Source organism: Diceros bicornis, chromosome 20, assembly GCF_020826845.1.
Source record: "Diceros bicornis minor isolate mBicDic1 chromosome 20, mDicBic1.mat.cur, whole genome shotgun sequence".
Taxonomy (NCBI): domain Eukaryota; kingdom Metazoa; phylum Chordata; class Mammalia; order Perissodactyla; family Rhinocerotidae; genus Diceros; species Diceros bicornis.
In genome coordinates, this window is record NC_080759.1 from 61,665,783 (window position 1) to 61,683,408 (window position 17,626).

The following is a 17,626-nucleotide window of genomic DNA, read 5'->3' on the forward strand; positions in this document are numbered from 1 at the left end:
CCATACTGTCTGAGCAGCCCCTTCCTCTCCACTGGCCACTGAGACCCCGAGAGCTGTCCAGGCTCCCTCTGTCCATGCTGTGGCCTGGAAATGCTTCCCAGCTGCAGACACTTCCACCGGGCACCTCGTTTGCTTCCGTCCTCTCACGGGTCACTGCCCTGCATGGCCTCCTGTCTGAAAATCCTTGTTTCGTATGCTGTGTCCAGTCTTCCAGTTGTTTGAGGCAAAAGGGCAAACCCCAGCCCCTCCAGGCTGGCCAGACTAAACATCTCGTAGCCCCCGTTTTCCAGGCAGCTTGGTCAGCCCCTGGGTCAGCCCAATTCCCAGGCACACTCGGCCCCTCGGCGCCAATGTTGGGGGAGTCTGGAGCCAGGTCTCTCTCCTCCAGGACGCCCTCTCACGGCCCCCTTTCCTCGTCCACAAACTCAAACTCTTCTGATTTCACAAGTCACCTTTTAAAATGAGGTGTGGAAGGGACAACGGCACCAAGTCTCAGCAGCTCCACGACTCTGCCCACCTTCCCTGGAGCAGGATCTCTGCGGGTCATACACCAGCGCCTTCGGCTGTGTTCCTGCCTAGTCTGCATGCGGGAGGGGTTTCTCACACCCCTCCCTGCCGCTCTGCCAACAACCCTTTGGGGAGAGGGGGGCACCTCCTGTGGGTGAGAAGCACGTATGATCTGGGACCTGGAACACAGGACAGGGGACCACCAAGAGCAGCCTTCTCCTGTTTCACTGCATACAGGCCACTACAGCCTGCCGAGGGAAAGAGGACAGTCGATGTTCTCCAAATGACACTTGTCCTCACTTATGAGGCTCATTCTTATCCTGCGAGGCGAGGTACGAGTCATCCTGACAGTGCAAGTCCCTATTTCCACATTCATAGATTTGGAGTTCATTAAACACCCAGTCAAAATGAGAACTAGAGAAACTCTAGTGCTATGCTCTGATTTTCTCTTACACCTAAAGGGATTTTGCCAATTTTAAAAGCGACACCTCTAGCCATATTCGACAGTGCGTGGGGATTTGTAGGCCCCTGCAAGATGCTCGCTACTAATTTAATGATTCCTTGAAAAACATGAAAACTGCCACACTCGGCAGGGGTCTCCAACTCCTCAAACTCCGACCACAGAAGACAGAAACCCCCACGGTTTGCCAGACTTCACACGGAGCCTTCTAGAGCTGTGCTGTCCACACAGCAGCCACGGCCACATGTGGCTGCTTAAATTTAAATTCATTAAAATGAAACCACATTAGGAATCCAATTCCTCCATGACATCACCATACTTCAAGCACTAATGTGGCCAGTAGTGACCACTGTGGGCAGCATGGATACGGACCATGTCCAGTTCTGCTGGACAGCGCCACTCTCGAGCAGCGCTCGAGGCTAATGCCTCCACCTACAGGGGGAGAAACTGAAGCCTCGAGACATGCAGGGACTCGCGGAGATCACATAGAGATAGCCAGCTGGACTCCAGCCCCATGTCAGGGCCTCCCCTCCATGCCACCCTACCTCTGGCTCACAGGCTGGCACTTGTGATGGCCTCAGTGAGCTCCTTCAGGCAGGGACCAGGGCGGCTTAACTTCCCCCAGTTCCTGGGCAGACTGCAAGCGAGGTCCAGGTTGCTTCCAAATTCAGAGGCGCTGATGTCTGACCCACTACTCAGCAAGAAGGTGCTGGAAGCCTACTAGGAATGGACAGCTGTTGTCCACAGCATGCTAACCCTGGCCTCAGTGCTCTCAGCAGGGCAAGTGTCCAGGTTCTGGCCATCCTCTGTGGCTCAGAGCCCTGCCCTGCACCCAGGTCAGCCTCTGGGTGAGGGCTAGTGAGTGTACCACACCCTCCCGGTGGCCCAGGAGGCAGCCGAGGACTGCAGGCTCCTGGCTCCGGGCTCCTGTGCTGCAACACGCATCCTGGGTCTGCAGCAGGCGTTCGGAGTTTTCTGAGTCACGCTGTGGTACGGGCTCTGCAGAGTGAGCTCGGCAGCTGCCTGTAGGCACGCAACATACTGAGATCCCAGGTTCCCATAAGGAGGGTGAGTCCATGGGCAGCAGAGGGTGATAGAGGTGCGTACAGGGTGGTCTCCCCCTTGCAGGAACCAAGGTACCAAGGACAGCTCCTCCAGGGGCTCATGTCTGGGCCTGCTGCTGGCACTGTCTTCCCAGGGCCACCAGCCGAGGAACAGCTGCAGGTTCCATCCCTGCCTCGAGAGCTGGCCTGGAAAGCCCTCTGGGACAGCCCCGGGAAGAACACCGTGTATTCCGGCAGCGTGCAAGGAGCCACCTCCACTGGCCTACATGGGACCACAGGGCACAGGACAGTGTGAGCTGGACTACACGCCATCCTCAGCCACACGTGTGCACACAGGGCACAGTGGGCGGGCCAGAGCTCAGCAACCGGCTGCTAAGGCCGGCCTGGCCCCACAGCTCTGCCTACCCACAGTTACTCTGCACCAGCAAAGCTGCAGCCCCGCGGCCTGCGTGCCGGGCTGTGCTGGGCGCTTCCTGAAGAGCTTTGTGCACTGTCGTGTTTACTCCTCGTCAGGACCGCGCTGTCACGTGCCCGGCTCCCAGAGCAGCGAGCGCACGCCTGGCCATTAAACATCTTGCTCTACAAGGCGACCAGGGCCGGGTGACTCCACAGCAGAGGGCTGTAACCTCTCCCCCTCGAAGAAAAGGTTTCCAAGTGCAAATAAACAGACAGGACTACCAAGGAGCCGATTGTACTGAAGTACGGTTATCCAAGTATCGAAACCCTGACGTGCCACAGCGACGCGTGGCTTCATTGTCCACACTGAACAGCAGGTCTGTGGTGGGCCTCGTGCCAGCTGTGGCTTCCAGAGTGAGGCTTGGGCTCACTGCCACACGTGGCACGCATGTCTGTGATTCCCCTGGGTGGCGGTCGCAGGTCGTGCCATCCCACGGATGCTCCTTGTGCGGTCACTCGAGAAGGACAGTGACCGTGCAGATGGAACTTCCTCGTCCAGGTCGTGGGTCCCTGCATTCCACCCGTGGAGGGAGGGGATGGGGGGGGGCGTAAGCCAACGTTCTCAGAAATGTTCTAGCCGGCCTCAGGACAGAATCGGTCAGTGTCACTGCCTGCCATTCTCTGCATCTGAATGCCAAATGCGGTGGTGCTTCTGGTAAAAGGTGAACCGACTGTGAACGTGAACAGCACACGGCCACTGCCCCGCCCGGCAGACAGGCCGCCTCTCACCCACGGCCGCCGGCACCTCAGGCCTGGGTACCAGCAGCCACACAAGCCACTCCCGACCTGCCTGCGGGGACCCGGAGCCAGCTCACTCCTGCGGCACAGCAGCTTTCCATCTGGAGCACGGGGCTGGCTTCTCACAAAGTTTTCCCAATTTCCAGAGAATTCGTCAAAACAAGTGTGGGTATATTGTGTCCTTTCTTGAAACACGGTGTCCTATTCTATTTGAAGTCTTGAAGGAAAACAAGGGTCCACGATCCTCAAGCAAATGCAAGGCTAGTCCTGAAGCGACCCCCGCTCCCCAGCAAACAGGGTCCCTCCCACGCCTACGTCCTTCCATCACCAAGGCTCTGCAGAGCTGGAGGGGCCTGGAAGGTTCTGCAGTCCAGCCTGTGCACAGGGGGCTTACGGCTGAGCGCAGAGAAAGAACAGGGCACCAAGGTCCAGGCAGGAAGGCCCTGCAGGTGTGCAGTGAGTGCAGGGCAGGCAGGGGCACCAGCAGGCACCCCCGGGAGGGACACAGGATCCACGGAACCTCAGAGACCCAGCTCGGCCAGGCCGAGGGGCACAGCCAGCCAGGCATTGGGAAGACGGATTAAACGGGCAGGTGGGAGGGCAGGGGTCTGAGACAGGTGGGGCCCACCGTCGCGGTGAGCGGCCTTAGGCCCCCTCAACAGCCCAGACATCCATGGCAGGGCCCCTGGGCCAAGGAGTGAGCGCAAACCCTGGGGCCGGAAGCGACACACGAGATACCCACAGAGCAGGGCTCAGGGGTGGGCAGGAGGCCAGGGGAGAGTCGGGGGCACGGTCACCGGGTCTGCACTCAGACTCTGAAGGGGCGCAGGGTGGAGAGGCCCAGTGAGAGGCCTACTAGGGGGCTGGCAGAGGCTGCTGAGCCACTGGAGGTGAACAAGGGTCCCAGTGACCACGCACTGCCCTGAGAGGCAAGGCCGTGGGGACAGGTCTGGGGAGCAGCTCAGGAGTTCAGTCCTGGCTGTGTGGGGGCGCAGGCCCCTCTCAGACTCTGGTGGACTTGCCCAGTGGGCAGATGGACAGCTGCTCCTGGGTCAGGAGAGGCTGACAGAGATGTCTGACACAAAGCTTCCAGGGCATGGGAGGAGACCCCGAGGAGTGAGTGGAGGAGAGAAGGACTCTGGGCTGAGCATTCCTGGATGCCAGGAAAGGGTGCTGTCAGAGACCAGCCTCCCAGGACAGGCCGGGGAGGTGGAGGGGCAGGTCCTGCTCCCTGACACTGAGCACTGAAAGCCTCTACCTCCCCAGCACCAGGCAAAGAAAGTGCCGGAACCCAGTACTTCAGCAGACGGGCCACGTCCTTTCCCATCAGGGGAAAGTCAGAGCCACCGGAGCCCCCCAGTCAAGCGGTGGCCTGGGGTCGTGTGTACAGCAGGTGGTGCAGACGCGGGCAGAGCTTGACTAGGAGCCCGGCGGCCCTCAGAGGGCGTGGAGCGTGGTGGGTGGGGGCTGCAAACCAGTGTCTTCGGTGCGGAGGGCAAGTGTCAGGGAACAGGGACGGGGGGGAGAGGCCGAAAGGCCCAGATGCCGACCCAGGAGGGTCGGAGCCCCAGGTCCTGAGCGAGAGAAGGAGATAAGCCACGGGCCCCAGGATCGGTGCTCTGATCTGGGGAGGTCCTGCCAGGGAGCTTGGATGAAGGTAGGCTCTTTAATTTCAGAAATCTACGAGAACCACGCCTGGGCCTCACTTGCCCTGAGCTGATGCGAGAGGCTGAGCCCCAGAGGGACGTCCACTTAAGACTGAGACCCAGGGGGTTACAGGCAGGACGAGGCCCGGGAGGGCCTGCCATCCACTGACAGGAGTGCCCAGGACAGAGGCCTGCAGCGTCATCTCACCAGAGCCGCCGGCAAGGAGGCGCCACCTTTATAATCACCGGCGAGTCCTGGCCCAGCCAACCGGGCGCCCTTCCGCAGCAGCGCTGTGCACTCAAATCCACCAGGACACTGACGGCTGCGCTCCCATCATCTCCAGTCTGAATTCTGTGTTAAAATATGCCGTGCTTCTCGCTCCTCTGATTTCAGAGCTCAAAACTAGTTACGATTTCCTTGGAAGACGCTGCAGAACAAAAGGAAAACAAATCCTTCCCCTCTGGCTGCCGAGGGCTGGCCATCTTCACAAGCCAATTCCAGTGAGCGCAGCAAACAGGGTCGAACAGGCCCAGTTTGTCTCACGTGGGCATGAAGGGCTGCCAGCGGGTGCCCCGCCAAATGTTCCCTCAACATGAAAGCAGCCCAGGCGCGCGAGCCCGGCCGTGGGCGTGATTCACGGTGATGCAGGTGAGGGCCCCGCGAGGCCCCGTGTCCAGCTACGCTCAGGCTTCCCAGCGGAGGGGTGGCCCCAGTGAGGCCGTCCTGACCCAAGCCAGGGCCTCGTTCTGCTGTTTCCTTCCAGGACCGCACGGCGAGCTGCGCCCCAGTGGGTCACTGTGACGTTTGGTAAGCCGCCCGGTGCGTGGATGGGAGCGCTCTTACCTCCAGTGGAAGAGGTAAGAGCGCTCTTGTTTAAGGAGAGCGACCCCACGCACCAGGCACGGCTGCAGTTTGCCGGCATCAAGGTGCACGAATTAGGCAGAACTGGCCTTTGACAGCCCCTGGGTCTCTGGGGAGCAGCTGATCACCAGGTCTGCAGGCACCAGCCCAGCACCATGAAAGGAAGTGAGCAGGGAGGGGGTCGAGGGAGCCAGGCAGTGGTCCTAAAGAACCTCTTGAGGAGTGAGGTGTGAGCAGACACCAAAGGTGAGCAGAGCTGTGGGGGCTGGGCCTCCAGGCAGAGAAGCAACATGTGCAAAGGCCCCGCGGCTGGACCAGCAAGGAGACAGGAGCAGAGCGGGTGCCATCTGAGGAGGTTCAGGGGAAAGACATGGCACAAAGGGTGCCAGCCTCCCAGACTTTCACTCGGAGGAGGTGCTGGTGGTGGAGGGAGGAGAGCAGCGAGGCCGGGAGCGGGGCAGGTATGGGAACGGTGCCGTGGAGGGGGAGGTGGTGGAAACCGCTGATCTTGAATGAGAGTCCGATGTGACGGGGTTTCCCAAGGGACGGGACGCGGGTGTGACAGACAGAGGACGGAGAGCCTCTGCTGAGGAGCCGGCGAGTTCGCATCCCACCTGTTCCCACAGGCGCAGGCAGCTTCCTCCCACCTGAACTTCACTATGAAGAGGGAAAAGCAGGACGGCGTGGGTGCACAGTCTCTGTCATGTTTAGGAACACTGTGCCCACGGAGTGACAGGAAGCCCCTTCAGAATCTGCCTGGTGGAAGGGGCTTCCTCAGTCTGAAGCGGACCCCTGAGGTTTTTCTTCCCAAGCTAGATAATTCAGTCTCCTTAAGTCAGCCCTAAGCTACTTAAAGATGCTCCAAATGCAGACGACCACGGACATGTCCTGCTTTTAACAGGCCCAGACATGGCGCTGAGTGAGGCTGCTGTGAGGACCCATCACCGGCTGCCGTCCCTTCCAGGCCAGGCCACCACAGAATCGTAAAGCTGAGCCTGCTGGGGACCAGAGGCTGCGAGCTGCAGAGGCCGGCCCTCGGGCTCCTAGTGGCTCAACGAGAATTCACAACACACTGGAGGGTTGTCTGCATTCAGGGTAACTCTAGTTCTCCTGAGCACAGAGCTCAAGTCTAGAGACACACGCTTAGATCAACAAATACTACAATTGAGCAACTCTAACTGTCGCCCAATGTGGACACTGTTGGCCTCAAAATGAAGATTTAAGATCAAAGCATTAACGTGAAGACGGCACCAATCTTGACAGAAGAGCTTTGCTGACAATGTTCATTATTCACGTCCCTTTTGTGCCAAAGTGGAAAACGGCACACATTTTGAGTTTACGTTTTCATGGGTAATGCATTGGGCTGAACAGTGCCCCCCAAAATCCATGTCCACCTGGACCTCAGAATGTGACCTTATTTGGAAATAGGGTCTTTTCAGACGTGATTAGTTCAGATGAGGTCCTGCTGGATTTAGGGTGGGCGCCGATCCAATGACTAGTGTCTTCTTGAGAAGAGGAGAGGACGCAGAGGGACAGATACGGGGAGAGGCCACAGACACCGGGGAGAGGTCACGTGGAGATGGAGGCAGAGATGGAGGGACGTGGCCACAAGCCCAGGCACGCCTGGAGCCCCCAGAAGCTGGAAGAGGCAGGAAGGACGCTTCTCCAGAGCCTTAGAGAGAGCACAGCCCAGCTTGATTCAGACTCCCTGCCTCTAGACCCACCAGAGAATAAGCAGCTACTGTTTTAGGGCCCCCAGCTGGTGGTACTTTGTCACAGCAGCCCCAGAACACCAACATGCACCCTAGCCCCGAGGTCGGGGTGCCAGCTGCAGCCCCGCCTGGTGGACACATGAGGTGCCTGCAGCAGAGCAAGTGAGAGGCGGGCACACACTGTCCCCAGCGGCCGAGCCGCCCACAGCAGCCCCATGGCCCTCCACGGGTGCCTGGTTGGGCTGGGCACTGCGTGCACGGCGTGAGGCCCGTCCATGTGGCCCTCAGCCCTTACTGGGAGTCCGATGCCATTGGCTGCAAGTTCACAGATGACCCAGCACCCCTGCATCCCCCACCGACCTAGGGGATGGCCGGCTGAGCACAGAAGACCCCCTTCCCACCGTGAGACCTGCCTGTAGACGGCACTCATCCACGTTTCCAGGTGAGGAAATGAGGCGAACGTCAACCACTCACCCCCAAAACACACTCAGAGCGCCCATCCCCTCACAGGGTCCTCAGGCTGGCCCTTCTCCCTTCTCCAGGAGGCATTTCCCACACAGTGGCCTGGTGGCTCCCAGAGGTGGATTAGCTGGGACCCTAGGCTCACCCTTAGGTCGAGTGGGGTCCAGTGGGGCCATTCACAATTTCAGAAGCACGGGTGGGGTGAGGGGCTGATGCTGCCCGACCTTGGGGAGGGGTCCCCTGGTGCTGGGCGAGGCTGGGCCCCCAGGCCTGTTGTCAGTGTCCTGCATCCAGGTGAGCCCCCAGGCCTCTGTGCACGTCTGTGCCGGCCTTGCCCCACGGTGAGGCACATCCGAGGGCAGAGACACGGCTGCTAGTATCCAAGGGCTGGGTGCACAGTGGGCCCCCAAAAGAAAGGGACGAGCTCCCGGCCATGATGCCCAGATGCCCAACCAGCTGGGACTCCACGAGGTCACAGCAGCCCCAGAGCACGGGTCCCGGAAGACCGAAGGTCAGCCTGCAGAGCCGCACTGTGCCCGGAGTGCCGGCCACCTGTCCACCTGTCCTGTTGAAAGTCATGTGGACGATGCCGTGCCTTTCCAGGAGGCCTGTGGCCCGACGGCCAAGGAGGAGCCGTGGCGTCCACCTCTCCTCATCTCAGGACGCACGCTGGCCCTCTCCAGTGGCTCCTGCAAATGTGTGTTTACTCCCGGCACCACAACTCTCTGGGTTGGCTGTGGACAGGGTGGTGTCCAGACTGTGCGGGAAGCCACAGGAATTTCCCAGGAATTTCTGCACGAAGCCGCAGAGTTGACGTCTCAACCACTCCACTGAGACGGCTGAGTCCTACACCACCATGTTCTCTGGCCATAAGGTGGGCAGGTGGGCGGTGGCTCCTGGGCTGCCAGGTGGGCGGGAAGAAGCAGCCCCACCCCCACCACAGCAGGAGAAGGGCCTGCTGCAGGGACAGGAGGGGCCCGAGGCCCGGGGACCAGCTCCAGGGAAGTCTAACCAGTCAGAAGGCATAGAACCATGCCACGGGGCTGAGCTCCCAGATTCCAGAAGCAACGAGAGGCCACCTGTGAGCAAGCCCACGCCTCCGGCAGAAAGAGTTTGCTGGAAGCCAGAGGGCCTCTCTAGAGGTGAGTCTCGGGGGGCGGGTCTCAGGACTCACCCCCTCAACTCCCTGCGAGGCTGCCTCCATCGGGAACACGAGCACCGTGTCAGTGCACATGAAACTGCCGTGTGGACACCCGTGGAATTGGCGAGTGGACCCCTGACACTGCGATCTGCCGGAGAGGGGACGGGCAGGCCCTGCCCAGCTGCCGTCACAAAGCCTGGGAGCTAAGCGGCTACATTTTCCATGGACGGCTAGAGAGTCCCGCCACGCAGCAGCCCTTGGCCACGGATCAGTGGCCTTCTCGACTCATGCACTCCCGTCTTGAGTCTCGGTTAAAATGCCGCTCCTGGAGTTGGTGGGAACGCCCCTTTTCCGGCTTACTTAATGGACATCTATGTTCCCTTCACCACAAAATTTCAACTGTTAGCGGTGATTCTTATCTTCTGAACTTTTCCCACCAGCCTCAGGGAGCGATGGAGAAATTACAGATGACAGGCAGGTAGTGACAACTACATGCAGGGAAGGGCGTGTCTCCAGGAATGGAACAACCGCATCTCCACAGAGCCTCACCATGACCCCTGTGCTCCGTGGCTGGTCCCACCTGTAGCCATGAGCCCTCTGCTCCGAGGCTGGTCCCACCTGTAGCCAAGAGCCCTCTGCTCCGAGGCTGGTCCCGCCTGTAGCCGTGACCCCTCTGCTCCGTGGCTGGTCTCACCTGTAGCCATGAGCCCTCTGCTCCTCGGCTGGTCTCATCTTTATTTATTTATTTATTTTTTTGTGAGGAAGATCAGCCCTGAGCTAAAATCCACGCCAATCCTCCTCTTTTTTCTGAGGAAGTCTGGCCCTGGTCTAACATCTGTGCCCATCTTCCTCTACTTTATATGGGATGCCACAGCATGGCCTGACGAGCGGTGCATCGGTGTGCGCCCGGGATCCGAACCTGGGGTAGCAGCAGAGCACGTGCACTTAACCGCGACGCCACGGGGCGGCCGTGGTCTCATCTTTAGAAATAGCACTGCCAAGTGCTGCTGGTGCCATCACCCGCCACTTCTCATAATTCTGGTGCATGGACGACCTCAGGTAGTCCCCTCCCTAGATCCTCCGTGCCCCTCTTGCCAACACCCCCATCACCCTGGCACAGCACTGGCCCTTTGGTGGAACTTGGCAATGAAGCGATGCAGGTCCTGCCAAGACCAAACTGCAGCATTCCTCAGAATTGACGAGGAAGACTATTCTAGACCATGAAGCAGGCAGTCCGCCTGCCTGGCAAATGCTAACATTTGTGAGTTTTCCTTAGATGTGCACTAACCAGGCACCAGGAGCTCGCATGGCACACTAAGAATTAATGGGGAAAACCAAGCTCATTTCCTTTATTTTGGGGGTGGGGGGCAGTGAGAGTCAGGTGGTGGACATGCTTTGATTTCCACAAGGGCACTTGCCACAGCTCTTGTGACAACATGGCGCACCAAGTGTGGCCTGCATGGAAGCAGAGAGGGAGGAGCACATCCCCTCACTGGCCATCAGATGTCACTGTGTGTGCCGGCCTCCCTCGGGTCATCACCTGAAGGACAGGGACGACGGACGGAGCTGTGGCCACTACGCAGAGAGAAGGGCACAGGACACTGGGCTGCAAACAGGAGAGACACAGGGGTCAACACTCAAACGCCCCAACTGAGCGACCTCCAGGGCAGAACCAGGAGCAGGGGCGGAGGGACGCGGCTGGACCCGGGCAGGAGCTGCCCAGTGTGTGCCCGGTGATGCCTGGCGAGCAAGGGAGCAGCGATGTGGTGGCGATGAGGACAGCTGTGTGCAGGGCCCTGGGCCAGTGGGTCTAAACTCCAGAGGCTCGCAGGCTCACGGCCGAACAAGGCAAATGTGGAGTGCCGTTATCTTCAAGCTGAGACGTCTCCAGTGAAGAACCACCTGCCCCCTGAGCGCTGGCTTTCTCTACATTTGGTGTTAAAGGACTTTCCTTTCGGACTTGAGGGTGTCCAGTCCACCAGAGCTTCTGTAACAAACACCACGGCCCGGGCAGCTCATACACAACAGACATTTATTTCCCACAATGCCGGAGGCTGGGGTCTGAGGTCAGGGTGCAGGCAGAGTCGGCGTCTGGTGTGGCCCATTTGTGACCCATAGCTGGTGCCTCCTGGTGGTAACCTCACGTGGCAGAGGGGCAGGGACCTGCCTCTCTGGCCTCTTCCTAGAAGGGCACTAAACCCCAGCTGAGGCTCTGCCCTGGTGACCTGATCACCTCCCAAGGCCCCGCCCCCAGCACTATCACCTTGTGAGTTAGGTTGCAACATATGGATTTGGGGGACACACTCCTGACGACAGCAGAGGGCAAAGTACAGAGGGAACAACCCAAGCCAAACCCCACACCACTCTTCAAAAAATGTCCCCAGAGTGTGGAATCTGTGGGCCTAAAAGACCGTCACACTCCCAGCTCTGTAGGCTCGCAGCAACACAGGAGCATTTGCACTCTCAAAGTGCATTCTCACACTCTCCGCACGCCCCACAGCCCAGGGGAAACCCGTCTGGGTGTGTCGGAACCCTGGCTACATCACTGCCCTGTACTGAACAAATGTGTGCACTCGCCCGAGAATTCCAAGGACTGAGTGGACGGTGCCAGGTCCAGCATGCCCTTGTCCCCAGGGAGAAGGCCCCCAGGCTGGATGGACGGCAAAACAGGGGCCAGCCTAAGCCCTTGACCACAAGGCCTATGCCCACCCCGGCTCTGGCCTGTCCCGAATTTACACACAGAACCAAGCTGAGAAGAGGCACCAGCCCGCTGTCTGACCTCCCACCTCCCTGGGGCAAACAGAGTCAGCAGAAAGGAGGGAGAGAGATGGGCCTGGGCTGCTCCCTGGGCGGCCAGCCCTGGTCCCGGGTACGAAGGAGCACACGTCCATCCAACCTGACTGTGATGAACCCAGAAGACATATTCCCCACCTTTACAGTGTGGGGTTGAAACCTCACTCCCAGAGAGCATGAACCGTAACTCTAGAATGGGTCCGACTTTGGGGCACATGTGGGCCCCTCCTCAGGACGAGGCCACACAAGCGTTTACAGATGCGCTCAGAACTTTCCATTATCAACCGGCCAGAAGAATGAACTTCCAAAAAGGGAGCTGATGACCCATGAGGCGGTGCCCTGCGTCAGTGGACGCTGGGGGGTTGGGGGGCCAGCAGTGGATGAGTAGGGGTCTCAACATCTGGTGTGGCCATGGACACCAATGCCATAAGCACCCAACCTCCGCCTTCTCCTGTTTGGCAAACACTTGTGGGTTGAGTTTACCCAAGGCCCCCCTGGAGCCCCAGGCCTGGGCGGTTCTCTGCTTCTGGACGCCAGCACCTTCCAAAAGCACCCTCAGGGACTCCTGCGTCCTGAGTGGGACCCGGGTGGCCCATCACAGCACCTGCAGTCTGGGTGGCCCCGCTGTCCCCCTGGAGCCCGGCTTTCCCATGAGCCACCCTGCAGGCCGGTGGTCACCCGCCCCGCAGACGGGAGGCACTGCTCCGGCCATCTTTGCTGAGCGATTGATCGATCCTACAGGGAATCCGGCCCCAGCCCCCAACCCCCAGCCCCAGCCTCAGATAGCGAGGCCGGACACAGGACCCCCGCCTGAGACTGAGGCCGGGCTAGACGGGCTCTCTCCGCCCAGCGGGCGTCTCTCTTGCCCAGCCATCTCGGCCCGTGGCCTGTGGCCTTCTTGGTCCCGAGTCCGCGCCAGCGGGCGCAACTGCGGTACCCGCGTCCCCCGGCCCAGCGCCCCCACGCCTACCTGCTTGTCCCGCGCGCGGTGCTCTCCGCCGCCGCCGCGCCGCTCCACCTCCTCCATGCCTTTGCGGCCACTCGCGAACGCGGACACCACGAAGCTGTCCCCTGCGGCCCGGCAAGCGGACGCGCGGGAAACGGGCACCGAGGAGGGAAGGAGACACGCGTAAGCCCCGCGGGCGCTGCGCCTTGGCGGAGTCCCGCCGCCCGGCGCGCCCACCGCATCTCCGCGCGGCCGGGGGCGCAGGGCAGCCGGGCGGGGGGCGGGAACCTGCGCGCGCCCGAGACCCCGCTCAACGTTCCCCCATCCCCCCAGGGCTCCAGGGCAGGACGCGCCCCGGGCTCTGGGCTCGGGTCCCGGCCAGGGCAGCCCCGTGCCCCGCCGCCCGCCCGCTCACCTTCGGGGCTCTCTCTCCGCTTGGAGGCTGCGGCGGCTGCGGCCCGAGGGCGCGGGGAGAGGAAGGGACAGTGAGTGGCCGCGCCCGCCGCCCGCCCGCCGCCCGCCCGCCCGGCCGCAGCTCACCGTGCTTGGACTGGAATTTCCCCATGTCGCCTCCCCGAGCCCCCGCCCGCCCGTCCGCCCGCGCCCCGCGCCGCGCTCAGGTGCGGGTCTGGGGTCCGGCGCCGGGGCCCGGCGTCCGCGGGGGCAGCATGGACCGGGCGGGGCAGGCAGGCGGGCGGGGAGCCGGGGCCGGGGGCCGGGTGGGCTTGGGCGACAGCAGCGACAGCGGCGACAGCGGCTGCCCGGCTCCCTCTGAGCGCGCGCGCCCGCGCCCGGGCTTTAACCGCGGCCCCCGCAGCGCCCCCGGCGGCCGCTGCCCGCAGCGCACCCGCCCCGGACCCCCGCCCGCCTCCAGCCCGCGCGCCGCCTCCGGGGAGCCCTCTTGGGGCCTGACCCTGCCAGGGCGCACGCCAAATCCAGGACGCGGGTTGACGGCTGGCTGGTGGTGGTGGTGGTAGTGGGCCCTGCAGTAAACTGGGGGTGGGGGGATGCAGAGGACAGGAGGCACCAGCCTGGAGTTTAGACCCACTGGCCCGGGGCACCCACCCCGGCACAGCGCACAGGAATCTTTCCCCGGCATCGCTGCTCCCTTGCTCGCCAGGCGTCACTGGGCACACACCCGGCGGCTCCTGCCCAGGTCCAGCCTTGTCCTGCCGCCCTTGCTCCTGGTTCTGCCCTGGAAGTTGTTCAGTCAGGAGAACGTTTGTGTTTTGAGCCCTAGGTCCCTTTTAGTCCAGTGTCCTGCACCCTTCTCTCTGTGTAGTGTTCAGAGCTCCATCTGTCATCCCTGAGAGAAGGAGCTTTGGAGAGAGAAGGGGCGGAAGAGGGGTCTCCAGGCAGCACCGACTCCCAGTCCTGGCCTGGCTGGTGTGGACCGGCTGGCATCCCCCCCGCCCCCGAAGGTCCAGCTCCAGCCTCTTTCCAGTCTACACTAGTCAAGGACAGGACAGGACCGGGAGTGGCCCCAGGCTGGACATGAGCCATACCCCTCTCCTTGGCCTCCTGGAGCAGGGCCTTTGCTTGACGCCTGGGCAAGGGAGGAGGGGCCTGCCGCCACCTGCACCTGCCCTCCTGCAGGTGAGGGGCAGGGCCGCCAGGCGCCTTTCCTCATTTCCATCTCCTTCCTCGAGCCCAGGCAGCTGCTCTGGAGACCCCTCTCTCAGCACCCAGCCCCTCAGCACCCTTGTTCCTTCCCCTGCAGCCCCTCGCCCTGCGAGACCCCCAACCTTGCCCTCTTCTCTGTTTGCCTTTGGAGACACCGTCTTTTCTCACCTCCTCCCTGGACCCCAGCTTGCCGCTCCCACTTGACTTCTCCCCTTGCTTCACCCGACCCTCCCACTCACCAAGCACCTGTATTGCCCGCCATGGTTTCAGATCAGTAGGTGCCCGTGACCACGGGGTCACTCCCAGATCTCCAGTCTCCATGGGTGACTCCACCATGAGCTGGTGCTGGCTCGGAGCTCTGGAGGTGGTGCCATGGCTGAGGTTGCTCACCTGCCCACGCCTGGCCCACCCCCTCAGTGGAGCTTGGCCTCCCCAGCTCTCCATCACAACCCACAGCCACCTGGACCCTCCCTCCCTCTCCCCCTGATGTCCACCCAACCCCGGGGGACAAACCTCATGTGTCATCTGTCCAATTCTCAGGCCATTTAGTCACAGCTGCTGCTGTCACCCCACTTTACAGTGGCACAAAGCACCACACCATTCCCGCAGGCGCACAGCCGGTCAAAGATTGAACTGGAGTCCTGCTCCTGACCCAGGCAGACCCCTGCGCCGACCGCCAGCCTGGAACCAAGCTGCACACGGGGGCGTGGACATGGGGTGTGTGACCCATGCAGTGGGCAGCCTCGCCTGCAAGCCATCCCACCGTCCCTTCTGAGGCACCCCAGCTGAAGGCCCCGGCGCAGAGCGGCCATTCCGTGCACGCCGACGTCCCGGCACTGGGGTCCTGCAGCAGCCCAGGCTCTGACCCTGGTGATGGCCGCCTTCCACGTGACAGCCAGGTCCAAGGCCTGGGTTGGGGCCCCCCTCTCTGGGCAGCCCTCCCAGGCTCTGCCAGCCCTCCTCTCTGCCTCCCACCAACCTAAACCCACACGGCCTTTAACCCCCAAGTCAGAATGTGACCATTTGTCCTCTTCTGTGGTGTCATGTGTCCTATTGATGTGTTTGTGACAACAATAATAATAATCCTGTTGTGCATTATGCAAAGTAACAGCTTCAAGATCAAAGCCCTTCCAATGCGTTGTGTTTACCTCCATCTCTGTGCCCCAGCTCAGGGGTGGGCATGCGGGCCGGGCGCAGATCTGCTCCTGTATGGAGCCGTGTGGTGATGCTTGCGTGCTCACCGGCAAGGACACTGGGGAGCCGGCCACCCCACTCCACCAGGGGAGGTGGGCTGGGACGCCTGGCCAGGTGTGCTGGCAGGACCGTGAGTCTCATTCCTCCTGGCTGAGGTTCTGGTCTTTGTGAAGTGCAGACGTCACGAGGGCTGGAGAGGGGCGGGAGGGCGAGTGTCCTGGGAAGGCGGGTGGGGTGCGGGCGCCCTTGGAACCAATCCCGCGCTCCGCCGGGCCCCCCAGGCGGGCCTGCCCTGGGCTGGCGGAGCCACACCTGAGGCCAGGCCCTGCTCTGGCTGGTGTCTGTCGTCACATCTATCTTGTTACACAGAGCTAGGCAGCAGGACCATAAAGCAGAAACCTCTTGCATGTTCTGTGTTGACCTGGACGACCGGGCAAAGGTTTTAAATTTATTCTTTAACCACTTTATTGAGATGTAATGCACATACCGTACAACGCACCCACTTAAAGTGTACAATTCAATGGTTTTTAGTATATTCGTAGAGATATGCAACCATCACCAGTCCGTTTTAGAACATTTTCATCACCTCCAAAAGAAACTCTGTACCCTTCAGCTCCCACCCCAATCTTCCCACCAACCCCCAGTCCCAGGGGGCTACTCTCTGCTTCCTGTTTCATGGTTTCCCATTCTGGATGGTTCATGTGAACCGAATTGTGTGACGTGTGGCCTTCTGTCTGGCTTCCTTCACTCAGCTTAGTGTGTCCGAGGTTCGTCCGTGTCGTAGGGTCAGACCTTCGTTCATCTTTATGCATGATAACATTCCATTGTATGGGTAGAACCGTTTTCTCTCTGTCTGTTCAACTGTTGATGGTCATTTGGGTTGTTTCCACCTTGTGCTGATTGTGAGCTGTGCTGCTATGAACGTTTGTGCACAAGCCTTGTTGAACACGTTTCCAGCTCTCCGGGGTGCGTGCCTGGAGTGGAATTGCTGGCTCACGTGGTGACTGTTTAATCCCGTGAGGAACCACCTCACGGGGCCTCCCACAGCAGCTGCCCCATTTCACAGTCCCACCCCCGGGGGGAGGGCTCCGATTTCTCCATGTACACTTGTTACTATCCGACCTCTGGTTTCTAGCCCCCTGGTGGGTGTGATGCAGGTGTGTCTTTGTGGTTTGGATTTGCATTTCCCTGATGGCTAAAGATGGTGAGCACCTTTTCATGTGCTTATTGGCCGTTTGCATATCTTCCTTGGAGAAACGTCTGTTCAAATTTTCTTTATGTATTATGGACACAAGTTCCTTATCAGATATCATGATTAGCAAATATTTTTTCCAGTTCTGCGGCTTGTCTTTTCACTTTCTGATGGTGTCCTTTGAAGCACAGAAGTTTTCCATTTTGAAGTCCAGTTTATCTATTTTATCTTTCTCTGTTTGTGCTTTTGGTGGCACACCTCTGAATTATTTGGGCCTTAATTTTTGACTTTGCGCCCACATGGCTGCAGCCAGGAGGCAGGCATAGCCAGTCACTCTGGGAAGCTCCTCGAGGTTATTGGTGCTGGGAGTTCTCAACTGCAGGAAACTCGGCTCAGCCTCGCTGGCTCAGACAGGGCCCCCGTAAGGAGCCACAGACGGGTGGAGGTGGGGCTCACCCCCAGCACAGTTGGGGGCCCCTCTCTGTCGCATGACTCTGGATTTCCTCCGTGGGTGCAGACACAGCCGCCGCAGCTCCAGGAAGCCCCACCTGCGCCCAGCAACTGGGGAAGAGGCAGGGAGAGCCCACCAGCTCTCGCTGGGAGCATCCCAAGAAAGGGCCCATGTGCAGGGCAGGAAGATGGGGGAGTGGTGGCCGCCTGGTCAGTGTCCACTCTGTGCTTGGGAGGATGATGGCAGAAGAGGGACATGCCAAACTGACATGGACAATGGCCATCACCATCACAGAGTCCAAATTGAGGAAGGGTCCCAGCCAGGACAGAGGCATCGCCGTGCCCAGGAGTAGGGACCTGAAATCCGGAGTCGACTTTGG

General features: G+C 60.6%; 1 protein-coding gene across 2 annotated transcripts in view; it reads right to left on the minus strand.

The window, feature by feature from the left end:
* Nucleotides 1-13,528, minus strand: part of NKD2 (NKD inhibitor of WNT signaling pathway 2) — a 33,534-nt gene extending 20,006 nt beyond the window's left edge. Inside the window, exons 1-3 of one of the 2 annotated variants that reach the window (XM_058564405.1) lie at nucleotides 13,328-13,528; nucleotides 13,203-13,238; nucleotides 12,812-12,912 (exon numbers count right to left, since the gene is read on the minus strand). In XM_058564405.1, coding sequence (XP_058420388.1) covers nucleotides 12,812-12,912; nucleotides 13,203-13,238; nucleotides 13,328-13,352 — 162 coding nt within the window. In that variant the 5' untranslated portion in view covers nucleotides 13,353-13,528. The remainder of the gene's footprint in view (nucleotides 1-12,811; nucleotides 12,913-13,202; nucleotides 13,239-13,327) is intronic. The other variant, XM_058564406.1, reaches the window with a different exon arrangement.
* Nucleotides 13,529-17,626: the final 4,098 nt, after the last annotated feature.